Source organism: Spermophilus citellus (genome assembly GCF_964194105.1).
Source record: "Spermophilus citellus genome assembly, chromosome: 1".
Lineage (NCBI taxonomy): Eukaryota > Metazoa > Chordata > Mammalia > Rodentia > Sciuridae > Spermophilus > Spermophilus citellus.
In genome coordinates, this window is record NC_138182.1 from 268,980,647 (window position 1) to 268,995,408 (window position 14,762).

At 33.9% G+C, this 14,762-nt stretch overlaps 1 protein-coding gene across 1 annotated transcript in view; it reads right to left on the bottom strand.

Annotated features, from left to right (window-relative positions):
- Nucleotides 1–14,762, bottom strand: part of CPLANE1 (ciliogenesis and planar polarity effector complex subunit 1) — a 132,936-nt gene that overhangs the window by 78,639 nt on the left and 39,535 nt on the right. Inside the window, exons 22-28 of the mRNA XM_081301656.1 lie at nt 10,497–10,606; nt 10,171–10,329; nt 9,160–9,268; nt 5,792–6,092; nt 3,562–4,507; nt 1,517–1,665; nt 430–596 (exon numbers count right to left, since the gene is read on the bottom strand). Coding sequence (XP_081157782.1) covers nt 430–596; nt 1,517–1,665; nt 3,562–4,507; nt 5,792–6,092; nt 9,160–9,268; nt 10,171–10,329; nt 10,497–10,606 — 1,941 coding nt within the window. The remainder of the gene's footprint in view (nt 1–429; nt 597–1,516; nt 1,666–3,561; nt 4,508–5,791; nt 6,093–9,159; nt 9,269–10,170; nt 10,330–10,496; nt 10,607–14,762) is intronic.

The window sequence follows — 14,762 nt, forward strand, 5'->3', positions numbered from 1 at the left end:
CTCTCCCTCTCTCTCTCAAAAAAAAAAACAACAACAACAAAAAAAAAACACTTAGACTCTTCATCAGGTAAATCCCTGATGAGTCCTAGGAGAGCTCCTTTCCATATGTAAAGCTCTCAGAGTTTCTGCTTTGATGACATCTGTTTCATGGGGTCAGTTCACAGGAATTAAGAGGCCTGTCATTATTAAACAGGTAGGACAAGAGGCCCAATAATTGTAAAAACTACTAACAAAAAAATGCCTTATGTGTTTTTGGTTTTATTAAAAACCTAAGGTTACAAATACACTCAACATTTCATAAAGAACATTCTCTTTTTATTTCTGGGATATTGTAAACATACTGACTTAGATATAAAACTATAATTTCAGGTATCACTTATTAATTTCAAATTAATAAAGTGAAAGAAAATGATGATCTATATAACTGACCTTCACAGTTTGACATATGCATATCCATTTCATCCTGTGTAAATGTTTCTACTTCTAAAAGATTCTCACTGGAATCTATAAATTCTTTTTCAGAATTATGACTGATGGAAATAATCTCATCATTGACTTCTTTTACTTTAGGATTTTCTGCTTCAGTCAGCTTTCCACTGAAAAAAATGCAGCAACTAAAGTTACAACTCATTCTTAGGGACAAAGAGCATGCTTCCACTTGACTCCATGCTTTTTTAAATAACTATAAACTTCATTTTCATCTTTATCGAGTCTTTTTTTCTAATTTTTACATTTCTGGTACATAGCTCAGCAAAAAATTGATCAACAAATAGCTGAATATTCTAGTTTTCATTTACTCAAAAGACTAGAATAATTTCAACTTATCTAAAATTGCCTTTTTTCACAAAGGAATCTTCATGCTGTAAGAGCTTTTGCCTTGATATTTGCTATAATAAAGGTTCACATGGCAAACCTTTTTTCTCTCTTTCTCTCTCTCTCTCTTTTTTTTTTTTTTTTTTTTTTGGTACTAGTAATTGAACTCAGGGGCACTCAAACACTGAGCCACATCCCTAGCCCTGTTTTCGTAATTTATTTAGAGACAGGGTCTCACTGAGTTGCTTAGAACCTCGTAATTGCTGAGGCTGGCTTTGAACTCTCAATCCTCCTGTCTTAGCCTCCCAAGCCACTAAATTACAGGTATGTGACACTGCACCCTGCAAACCTTTTCCCAGGTACTTTGTTACAGGAAGCTAACACAGTATTCAGATATATTATTATTATTTCATATAAAAAAAACCTGATGATTGGATTAATTCAACTCCCTCTGAATGGTCAATAAACTAATAACTGGATCTGTCAAGATGAATTAGCTCCTCTCTAAAAAAGCCAGACCAACAGGGACAAAACATAATTTGCAATTAATTGTTGAAGTATATCAGAAAGCTCATTTCTATTCTTCTAGTTCAAAGAAAATGCTCATTTCTTTAACTTTCAAGGGTTCAATTCCTCCCTTTAAGCCCCAAACTAACAAACCAGTCAACCTCTATTGAAAAGAAGAGCACAAGGAGCAACTTACTTCAAGATACTTTGACAAAATTCATTCTGATCATCTCTTTCCTCAGTTCCACCTTGAGTTGCTACTACAGCTAAACAGCCAGCATCAGTTTTGTTCCTCCTCCTCTCCATACTGCATCCAATCTGAAACTTAGTATGATTCTCTAGCTCCTGAAACAAACCATTTATAGCATTTTGTTTTCATTAGTGATCCCTTAAGTTTTATATTTAAATTATTCATACTTTCTATAAACTTCTCCTGATCAATTCTCTTATTCATTTATCAAGTATTTATTGCAGTTTTACAACTCAATATTTATTGCTGAAGCAATGACCAAGTCTTTATTCCACCTGGAAAAAGCACACATGACTTCCTACATAGTATACCAAAGAAATAAACTTCGAAATTCTTAAAGTGTATCCTAATTATTTTCAGGTCACCAAACGATGGCAATGAAAATTGAATACTCTAGTTTCACTTTCTTTGCAATTATAAAGACATTTAGCTAGGTGTTGTGGTAAACACCTGTAATCCTGTAATCCAGTCTCAGCAATTTATACCCTGTCCCAAAACAAAATACAAAAAGGACTGGGGATGGAGCTAAGTGGTAAAGCACTCCTGATTCAATTTCCCAGTAGCAGAATGAATGAATGAATGGCAGACTATTTTAAAAAAATAAAGACATTCAGTAGTTATGACCCAGTGGCCAGGAGTGGCGGCGGTACATGCCCGTAATCCCAGCAGCTTGGGAGGCTGAGGCAGAAAGATTTTGAGTTCAAAGCCAGCCTCAGCCTTAACAACTAAGCAAGACTCTGTTTCTAAATAAAATATAAAGTAGGGCCGGGGATGTGGCTCAGTGTTTAAGCACCCCTGGGTTCAATCCCAGGAACCAAAAAAAAGGGCACATTGCATGAAAATACAGGCACCTAGGAATTTATGTGTATATTAACTAGAAAATGCAAGTTTCAAAGATAACACATAATCATAGCACCAAATAATTAAATTGTGTACCTTAGGAGAACAACTGATCTCAAAAACAAAAATAAAAAAGAAGGAAAGAAAACACCCATATAAACAAAAAATAATACAAATTCTGGGTGATAGCATGGATCTGGGGAGTTTCTACAGAAACTCTTATACAGTTGACTTCCTTACCCTTGAACCAGAATAAACTATTTTAGAATGAAGGCACTTGCTACTGACCAGAGAAAACAAAGAACAGCACTTCTCTACTGACAAAACACCTACCTTTCCAGGTGAGGTTCTTTGTACTCTTCTGGCCTGAGACTACAAATAAAAAGATTCCCTGTTGCATTTAATGAAGCATCAATAATAATAAATGGGTCAATACCTAATCCTTCATCTGAACCAAAGTCTGACACTTAAAAGAGAAATAATATAAATGTTATGGCATTTGTAATATCACTTAAAGTTATCCATCTTTTTTTTATTTTTCACAAACACATACACTTCAAAACCTATAGCCTCTATGAAAGCACTTGTACCCTCACCACCACCATTATCATTATTGTAGTGCTGAGGATGGAACCCAGGGCCTCACACATACTAGGCAAGTGTGAGTTACACCCCCAAACACTAATTATGTTTAAGAATTAAAAGAATTACTGGTAGTTGGGGCTGGGGTTGTGGCTCAGAGTTAGAGTGCTCACCTACCATGCATGGGGCACTGGGTTCGATCCTCAGCACCACATAACAATAAAAAAAATGAAGATGTTGTGTCCACCTATAACTAAAAAATAAATATTTTTTTTAAAAATTACTGGAAGAAAAAAAACTGAGTGATAAAGAATATAATCAGGAGCTAGGATTGTGTCTCAATGGCAAAGCACTTGCCTAGCATGTGTGAGGCACTGGTTTCGATTCGCAAGCACCACATGTAAATAAACAAATAAAATAAAGGTCCATCAATGTCTTAAAAAAATAAAGAATATAATCAACATTACTATTAATTTCCCATTAATTACTGATTCTTTAATAAAGGGGAAAATATACAGTTTTAATAAAAATTACAGTTCTTATTTCTAATAAACAGTTGACTTCCTTACCTTAATAATGTCATTTTTTGCCTTAGATGTAGAAAAATAATAGGGTTGCTCCAAAAGCCATAATGAGGTAAGAATGGCAGCTGCAGAAGTCTTCACACGAATTACTGGACTGTACTCACAGGGTGACCGAGTGATACCAGAATCACAGAGCAATCTTCGATCAGACCACCTTATCATCCACTCCAACAGTCTTCCTATACTGCCAAATGCATTCTTTACTGTCAAAGGGAGATCTTCCTGAGGGTTAATATCATTGCACTGAACTGCTTTGAAACTGTGTCTTCTAGGTATAGTGGTCTTGGAAGACCAAAAACTATGGTTTGATGGTCTCTGGTTCAGAGGTTTCTCTCGATTACCATCTTGAATTCTGTAAATAGACTTTTTTTTTAAACCAAACAATCCACTCTTTCCTTCATCTTTACTGATATCATGCAAAGGGTTCTCTAAAAAAGGTCTCATCCCATGACTAACAAGTTCTGAAGTCGAAAGTACGTGGTTTTCTAAAGTTATGGCATATCCATCACTTACACAGGATGCTTTTCCAGATTCAGGTGACTCAGGAGCAACAACAAAGCAAGAGCCAGCTCTAAACACATTCTGGCTTTTAGTTTTGCCCTGACGTCGTTTTAATGTTGTATGTACATCAAAAAGTAAAGAATTAAGCTCATGTTCTCTAAGTTGTACAGAAAAGCTGGTTAAAAATGGAATGCCAGGATCTCTGGAACTGAGCAGGTCTCTTTCAAGAACGTAACTCAAGAAAAGATCAAGGAATTTAATATATTCATCATCATCACGCTCAAATTCCCAAACACCTATTATAGGAAGTGTACTTTGTGACAGCTTTTCATGATCTTCTTTCTTTTTAGGGTTTTTGCTCTGATTACATATTTTCTTTCTATCACTGGGCTTATGAATCAGTGTTAATTCCATGTTATCTGGGGAGTTTCTACAGAAAAAAATTGAAAAAGACATAATTAATGATCACTGAATTACTAAAACTGATCTCAGAATTGACATACAAAATATCTGTACTGATTAAGTCATGCAACATTTTTGTGCCTCAATTACTGTTTCAAATGTGGAAGGAGACTAAAATGATCTCTAAAAAGTGGAACATTCAATAGGCTCAACAAATACAACACACTAATATCAGAGGGAAATCTTGTGTTAAAAGATATTAAAATATATTGACAGAAATTTAACTATAAAAAACAAGAATACTTTTTCTGGGTGTAAAATATGGTCCTCTAAATTTTATCCAGAATTTAAGAATACAAAATCAATAAAAACCACAAGTTCTTTCTTGTGACTGTTCCTTTCAGCCCCCTTACACATATCATGTGCAAAAGCGAGACTGCTCTTTTTTATTTTACCACAGAAAAGTTGGGAACTTTTTCTAAACACTTCCAGCTGCCAAGAAACCCATTAGGCAAGCACCTTAGCTGCCAACAATAATTACTGTAAAATTTCTTTTTCAACACTGTCCTTAGGGCAGAACAGATACTTAAGATCTCTTGATGAGGTTGAAACTAACACACTTTTTCTGAGAATACACAGTAAGCAGCTTTCATGGGGATGCCTGTGCTAACATTAAATGATAACTGTTTTGTGAAACAAGCACACCACTTAAAATGCCATTAGATACAGTTTAAGCACACATTTGGAGTAGATGTAATAATTTCACTTAAGCAAAATTATTGTTGATTATATAGTCTTTAAGTCACGAGGAAAAAAAACTGTACTGCAGTTACTAGAAACATAAAAGAAAAATTGGCTTAAATCACAGTGACATGGGTTTAGATAATAAAAGCAAGAATTTCCCAACAATTGATGAATAAATTTCAAAAATAAATATGCAAAATCAAAGCAGATCCATAGAGGAAAGGGATCAGGGTATGGTAGGAGAGGAGGGTAGAGGGGAGGATTGGGGTAAGTGTTGGGGAGTGATATTGGCCAAATTTTATACTGTTAAATTGTGTGCATGCATGAATACATACCCACAAAACCCATCATTATGTACAAGTACAATATACCAATAAAAAAATGTGGAAGGAAAAAAATGAATATTCAAGTACTACCATGGAAACCCTTAAAAATAATGTGGTTAACCCAATCACAGTGTTAAGGGTTGGGTGTCCCTTATGCAAAATGGAACCAGAAGTGCTTTGAATTATTTTTTTAAATTATTTTCCAAAGGAAGTGAATGGTTACTAAGAAATCTTAGTTGTACCTTTGACAGAAAGGTATCCTAGTTTTTTCTTCAGCCGACAAAGCTTCAGAGAATGTATCGGCTGTATCTCCTTCACTATGGATCATAGAATTTCCCAGTTCTGTGAGGGTGCTTCTGCTCAGGCTAGTCCCCAGAGAAAACCTATCCAAACCCACAGTCTCATCTGGTTTTTCTTCTTCAATTGGTTCCCATACATTCATCTCAAAAGAACCTATATTTCTCCGCACACGTTTTAGAGCTTTTACCCTCACTTTATGGATAGAATGCATGACAACAGACATCATTTCCTCAGTCTGGGGACCTAGAAAGAAAAGAAGAAAGGGGCTTGTGGTTCATTAAATTATTTCAACACAATATATGGAAACCCAATTCTGGTCCCTCTTGGGGACAGGGAACCTAAATAACAGCTAAGGCTTATTTCCATATTCTTACAGATTATGTTTTCTTCAGTATTCACTGGAAAGTCTATTTCAAAAATCAAATCAATAATTATTAAAAAATAACTAATATTATTTTCTATTTCCATAGAGTGGAGAATAAGGGAAAATGAGTATAATTTTATCCAAAATAATAAGGACACCTTTCGTATTGCAAGTAGTGAAAAATAATTTAAAGGAAAGTTTTTCAAGGCGACCTGTAGAAATTTTTTTAGAAAAAAAATTTAAGCATTTTTATTAATATATAAACAGGACATTTTAGAAGATAGCAAAATATATATTAAAAATACAAATCACAAAAGCAAGTTTGTTAATGTAATAATGTATGATCATGGGACATTATGTATGATCATGGACAATAATGTATGATCACAGGACATAACTAGACTTGATGATTGTAATTCTAAAAAATGACAGTTGGGGCTGGAGTTGTGGCTCAGTGATAAAGTGCTCGCTTAGCACGTGTGAGGCCCTGGGTTCAATCCTCAGCACCACATAAAAATAAACAAACAAAATGAAGGTACTGTATTAAGTTACAAAGAAAAAATAAATATTAAAAAAATGACAGTAATATGAATTCTTTAAAAATTTCCAGCCGGAGTGTACAGATTTAATGCAATTCCAATCAAAATCCCAGTGGCATTCCTCATAGAAAAAGTAGTCACGAAATTCATCTGGAAAAATAAGAGATCCAAAATAGCTGAAGCAATCCTTAGCAGGAAGAATGAAGCAGTGACATCACCATACCAGACCTTAAACTATACTATAGAACAATAGTAACAAAAACAGCATGGTATTGGCACCAAAACAGACTGGTAGACCAATGGTACAGAATAGAGGACACACAGACTAACCCACAAAATTACAATTATCTTATATTAGACAAAGGCACCAAAAACATGCATTAGAGAAAAGATAGCTTCTTTAATAAATGGTGCTGGGAAAACTGGAAATCCATATGCAACAAAATGAAATTAAATCCCTATCTCTCACCAAGCACGAAACTCAACTCAAAATGGATCAAGGACCTAGGAATAAAACCAGAAACTTTGCATCTAATAGAAGAAAAAGTAGGCCCTAATCTTCGTCATGTGGGATTAGGCCCCAATTTCCTTAATAAGACTCCTTTGGCATAAGAATTAAAATAAAGAATCAATAAATGGGATGGAATCAAACTAAAAAGTTTTCTCTCAGCAAAAGAAACAATCTGTGAGGTGAATAAAAAGCCTACATCTTGGGAGAAATTTTTACCCCTCCCACATCAGATAGGGCACTAATCTCTAGGGTATATAAAGAACTCAAAAAGCTAAGCACGGAGAAAACAAATAACCCAATCAACAAATGGGCCAAGGCCCTGAACATACACTTCACAGAAGAGGATATACAATCAATCAACAAATACATGGAAAAATGTTCATCATCACTAGCAATTAGAGAAATGCAAATCAAAACTGCTCTAAGATTTCATCTCACTCCAGTCAGAATGGCAGCTATTATGAAGACAAATGACAATAAGTGTTGGCAAGGATATGGGGAAAAAGGTACACTCATCCATTGCTCTAAAGCAGTATGAAGATTCCTTGGAAAATTGGGAATGGAACCACCATTTGACTCAGCTCTCCCTCTCCTTGGTCTATACCCAAAGGACTTAAAAACAGCATACTACAGGGACATAGTCACATCAAGGTTTATAGAAGCACAATTCACAATAGCTAAATTGTAGAACCAACCTAGATGCCTTTCAATAGATGAATCAATTAAAAAAAACGTGGCATTTATACACAATGGAATATTACTCGGCAATAAAAAAAATAAAATCATGGCGCAGGCAAATGGTGGAGGTGGAAGAGATAATGCTAAGGGAAGTTAGCCAATCCCAAAAATGCAAATGCTGAATGTTTTCTCTGATCCAAGGAGGCTGATTCATAGTAGGGTAGGGGGGGAAACATGGGAGGAATAGACAAACTCTAGATACAATTTGGGAGGGGCGGGAGGGGAAGGAGGAAGGTTAGAAATGATGATAGAATGTGATGGTCATCATTATCCAAAGTATATGTATAAAAACACAAATTGGTGTGAATATACTTTGTATACAACCAGAGATATGAAAAACTGTGGTCTATATCTGTAATAAGAATTTTAATGCATTTCACTGTCATATATAAATTTTAAAAAATAATAAAAATAAAAACTTCCAGCTGGGCTCAGTGTGGTAATCACAGCTATTTGGGAGGCTGAGGCAGGAGTATCACAAGTTCAAGGCCAGCCTCAGCAACTTAGCAAGACCCTGTCATGAAATAAAGGATTGGAAAAGGAGCTCAGTGGTAGAGCATTTGCCTAGCAAGGACAAGTTGCTGGGTTTAATTCAAAGCACCTCAAAAAAATAATAACAACAATAATCATATGGCCACTAGTGTAGCTCAGTTTAGAGCACACACTTAGCATGTATGAGGTCCTGGGATCTATCTCAACACTGCCAAAAAAAAAAAAGAAAAGAAAAGTTAAAACAATAATATATATTTTGCTATAATTTAAAAAAAATCCACAAGGTCATCTTGAATATATAATATAAAATAACCACAAATGGAATGAAAGAATACTACTTTTCAGTAGAGAGAGAGAGAGAGAGAGAGAGAGAGAGAGTGTGTGTGTGTGTATACTATTTACACAGTATATAAACACTAGTTTACAAAGCACTATATGCTGATCAAAGGTCACACAGTTAATGACTGACAGAGCCATGATCTAAAGTAGCTCAGTCTGGCTCCAAAGCAAGACAATTAGTTCTGCCATGAGGAAGTGTGGCTATCTTCTCAGAAAGGAAAGACAAAAATGCACAGACCCACACAAACAACAGAAAATGAATGCTTTCAAACAAGAGGGAGCATCTCTAGCCATTTATCTATTAAATATCTGAGAAATAACAAATACCTTTTACAACACAGTGTCTGAGTCTCTGTCGAAGACAGTGATACTTTTCTCTTAAAGGAACTCTTATTTCCTCGGGATTCGGAAATGCGTTCACAAATATTTCTGCCACCTTAAGAAAAAAATTTTTGAAATTTCTTTGAGCAACATCATTCTTTTTTTTTCCTTTTCATTCCTCAAACATTTCAACTCAAACATAAATGCATATTTATTACTAACTTTTTGATGTCAGGTCAAATCCTCTCTTAAGCATGAGCTTGCTAATGAAAGTTCAGCATCAGCTTTGTCTTTTTTATTTTTTAAATTTTAAAATATTTAATAAACAAAAATTGTGTACATTCAATGTGCACAATGTGATAGTGTCTAATTTTATTTATTTATTTATTTGTTTGTTTGTTTGTTTATTTATTTATTTTTCAGTACTAGAGATTGGACCTTGTGCATGCTAGGCATGCAGTCTATCTCTAAACTACATCCCCAGTCCTTTTCTTTTGAGACAGAAATGCAAATCAAAACTACTCTAAGATCCCAAATAACTGGGATTATAATCATGATGATTTGATATACATATACACTCTGTACTGATTACCCCAGACAAATTAATTAACCAGACATAGTTATCATTGTGTAGGAGATGAAAGACACTTAAAATCTCTCTTATCCAATTTCAGGTAAATAATACAGAATCATTAACTACAGTCACTATGGCTGCACATTGGGTATCCAAAACTTATTCCTCTTATAAATGAAAGTTTGGACCCTATAACCAACATTTGCCCATTTCTACCACAACCCCAGCCCTGACAACCTGTTCTACTACTGTCTGCTTCCATTAATTCGAATTTTTTAGGTTTTACACAGGGAGACCATATAATATTTGTCTCTGAGTCTGGAGGATATTATGCTAAGTAAAATAGGCCAGACATAGGGAACACTAATTTTATTAAACAAAATTAAAATTCTTCAAAGTCTCTAATTCAGATTTAAGTTTATTTTCACCTACAATCACATCACCTTTCTGATTGGTGGCAATTCTCCAATAAGGCTCAAAATTATATCCTGAATAAGTTCTTCAATATTAAAAAACCGAGAGAAAGGCAGCATTCTATAAGCCCATTCCAGTGCACTGAGACAATGCTCCACCATACAGGAATCAAACTCCTCTTCAAAGTCCTAAAGAGATATTGAAAAGATAATTGTCTCTTCAGTTTAGATGAATAGACCAGAGTGAATTTAAAAAAAAAAAAAAAAAGTTTATTTCAAAGAATAAAATCTTCCATTAAAGAATAATTTCCCAAGTAATGTTTGTTCATTTTTCTTATTCTTCTGCTGGCAAATACCTTTTCTCCCATCACATTTTCTCTTGCTTTCTGATATTGCCTACAACTATAGGATAATTTATCACGGATATGTAGCACCCAGCACAAAGCACAAAGTTCTCTGAAGCAACCTAAAGTAGGAATAAAAACATGAAAAGAATGTATGAGTATGTACATTAATAGAACAACTTCACCTCTGATGGTTATTTTTTCAAAATAAATGTCTTTATTTTATTAATTATAAAAGAAACACATTTATCATAAATACCTTATATGAAAGTCATAGGTTCTTCCAGAATTTTGATGCACATTATTGTATATATCATGCATATCAGTTGATGAAAATTTTGGAAACATAATCATAAAGTATATAACTTACTCTATTTATTATCAGTTTACTCATTTTGTAACTTCATGGGGTTAATATCACCAATATAGTATGGAGTATCATAACTTAACTACACATAATGCAAGGGCTCACAGTACAAGAAAAAAGAATTTCAACTATTCTGCTAACACTAAATTTACTTTCCCTTATTTTAATTAACTATGTCCATAAGTAAGACTCATCTTTTCTACTACTATAGCTAACAGAGTCTTTTCCTGTGGAGGGAGAAAAGTAATCCCCCCAAATTTAAGTCATTAAAAGCCTTAATATTTTATTTATTTTTTTTAATATTTATTTTTTAGTTGTAATTGGACACAATACTTTTATTTATTTTTATGTGGTACTGAGGATTGAACCCAGGGCCTTGCACGTCCCCAGCGAGTGCTCTACCGCTGAGTCACAACCCCAAAAGCCTTAATCTTTTTAAATGAGCCTATTTTTACAGTAAACTGACTTTTATTTTAGTGATTAGTATTTTCATTTTTGTTAGAAAGCTACTTAATTTATTTTAAAAATAACTTGCAAAACCACAAAGTATAGTTAGATGTTATGAAAACTGAGGAGAAAACAGGTCTTCTACAAATCTATCCACCCCAAAGAGAAGAGTGGTGAGTAAACACCCCTAAGACTGTCAGGATCATCTGGGGGCAGTTTTGCACTATGATCCAAGTCCATATCCCAGATTCTGATGAGTTCTACCAAGGGAGCATGGCCCAATCTGTTGAAAGGCACCAACTGATAAATGCTTCACTATTTCTTATTTCACAGGCATGCTGGGACCGAACTAGGGTCAAGAATCATAAAGTTACATGCAGAACAAACTCAGCAGCTACTCATCTAAAAACATCCCTTTTCCATGTTCTTCCAATTATAGATTGTTATCAGGCTATAAAATCAATTCAGTGAGTCTCAACCATTTAAAAAAACTAGAATACAATGCAACAGAAAATAGCAATAGTGTACGGTACATAGTAAGGATGGCTCCTTAAATTTTCATTTCCATATAGTACTGTACTGAGGTACATACAGTACTAATATATGTACAGTACTAATATAATATCTGTATCTTATTAGAAGTTGTGGTCATGAAAGTTTGAATACCAAAAAGGTATCATCAACTAAAACTGAATTAGAGGAATTCTACTAGATAAATGACCTGGTTTCCTTAATAAATAAATGGCCTGAAAAAAATAATGGGGAAAGAGAAACTATTATACATTAAGAGAAATTGACATATCAATGAAAATGCAATGTGTAGAGGACCCTGTTTGGTTCTAGATTTGAAAAAAAAAATAACTGAAGAGGTCATACTGAGATACTCAAGTAAATATAAAACACAGGATAGATAATATATAATGTGAAAGTATTTTAATGAATTTTGTTAGGTATAATAATGGAATTGTGCTTTCAAAAACTTCCTGTTGTGTTGACCACACATACTGAAGTACTTATGAGTAAAATCTCATGATATCTTAGATTTGCTTTCATGTGTTGACATCTGGTCGAGGTGGCTAATAAGTACTTGAAAGTTAATTATCTTTTTTGTTTTTTAAATTCTCTATAAGAAGCTTTAAAACAATTTGAACTTTGTTATTTTAGATAACTAGGAATGCAAACTTTTTAATCTAGCCAAATCACTTCTCAAAAACCGAAAGACCAAACTAAGCAAATTAAATAGTGACCCTCAAGGACAAGATTAAACTATTAAAATGTATGTTCAAGTGGCTAGGATTGTAGCTTAGTGAGAGAGTGCTTGCCTAGTATGTGTGAGGCATTACAGCATCCTCAGCATCACATAAAAATAAAGAAAATAAAGGTATTGTGTCCATCTACAATTTTAAAAAAATTAAAAACACATGTTCCACATCCTAACACACCCAAGAGTAAAATATGTCTCTGGTAACTTATCAGCTCCAAAGCACTTATCCTATTGCATAGTCTCATGTCATTTTAGCACACTTTCTTGCTTTTATTACTGATAGAAGTGGTTGGGAAGAATGTCAGAAGCCCAAAGTTGAATTAGCTGGACCTATTTTAGCAAACATATCAACCAGCATAGGGCTCTCTTACTTTGTGATTTTATTATTCTCTGCCTCTGCCCACCTCCCCACATTCACTACCCTGCCCCTCCCTTAAAATGTATAAAGATATGGAAAGATTTTCAAACCAGTACAAGTACATACGCATTGATAGCAGCACTATTCAAGAGTCAAAAGGTAAAAAGAGCTCAAATATACATTAAGTGATAAATAAATTGTAGTGTAGCCATACAAGGAGTCTTACTCACCCACAAGAAGGCATAAATATTAGCACATGCTACAATGTGGCTAAGCTTTTAAAACACTGTGCTAAGTGAAAGAAGCCAGCACTCAAAGGGATAGAGGGAGGAGAAAGTGAAAAGAAACTACTACATGGTCAAGAGACGCTCGGAATAGGTAGTGACCACACAACACTAGGAATGTACTAAATGCTACTGAATTATTTACTTTAAAATGGTTAAACTTGTGTTATATTAATTTCACTTCAATAAATTATTTCTTAAAAAATAAAAATGTATGTTCAAATCTTTATTTCAATCATTTGCAAACTTTTTTGTTTGTTTTGTTTTGTTTTGTTTTTGAGATGGGGTCTAGATATGTTGCTGAGGCTGGTCTTGAACTCATAGGCTCAAGTGATCCACTGACCTCAACCTCCCAAGTAGCTGAGTCTATAAGCACCACTACACTCAGCTTCATGTTTTATTTATGATCAACAATCTTCTAACTGGGATTTTTGTGAATTTAACTCATTATTTACAAAGTACAAATTTTTAAAAAATACGATTGGATTGTACACACATTTCCAAAGGACAACTGCCTGGCCCTTTCTTTTCTTAGAGTGAATGAAAAGTCTATAAACTAAGCTCATAACAGCTGAGAAAAGCAATTGAAAAGCATTTTGATGCCATTATAGTTTGAAAACAGACAATCTGAGCCCCAGGACATTTATTATTTAAGATTAGTACAAAGGTTAAGTGAGTTATAAAGGACCATTTTAATCAAAGTCTAGAGGGATCAAGGCTTAATATTAATAGAATGGTAAAAATTAATAAGTAAAGAGAAAAATGTGGAATGGCATCCAAAGTTTTACTTCTTTTTAGGCTTATTATGCAGATAACTGGACATAAGACTATGAATAGGAAATGAATTTATAAAAGGAAATATAATAGAAAACTAATACTCAGTATAGTCACAAGGAAAACATATTAACATAAAACTATCATTTGAACCCATCAAATTAATCTAAAGGAATTATAACATTTGGCATACTATTTTAAGAAATGTAAAATAGGTATATTCATTAACTAAACAATTCTACTGCTAAGAATCTACCTAAGAAAATTATTTTAAAATACAATAAAGGAACCTAATGTGTCAGAGGCAACTTAAAAGTGCAAAAACTGAATTAAATTTTTAATTTTTGCTAATAGAAATTTTCAACTTAATAGATATGAAAGTTTTTTAAATGGAAAAAATGTTTAGACAGCATATCTTAAGTTAGAAAAACAGAAAACAAATGATAAATCTATTCTGATAAGGTCAAAGCCTGTCCACTTCATGTTTGGCAGCATACCCTAACTTCAAGAAAATGACCACAGGTGGGGCTTGGATTGTGGCTCAGCGGTAGAGCGCTCGCCTAGCACGGGTGGGACCCGGGTTCGATCTTCAGCACCACATAAAAATAAAGGCATTGTGTTGTGTCCATCTACACCTAAAAAATAAATATTTTTTAAAAAAAAAGAAAAGAAAATGATCACAGGAAAAGCTTTTTTTTTTTAAATTGAATCTAGGAATACTCTATCCCTTTTTTCATTTTGTTTTATTTTGAGACACAGTCCCTTGAAGTTGCTAAGCTGGTCT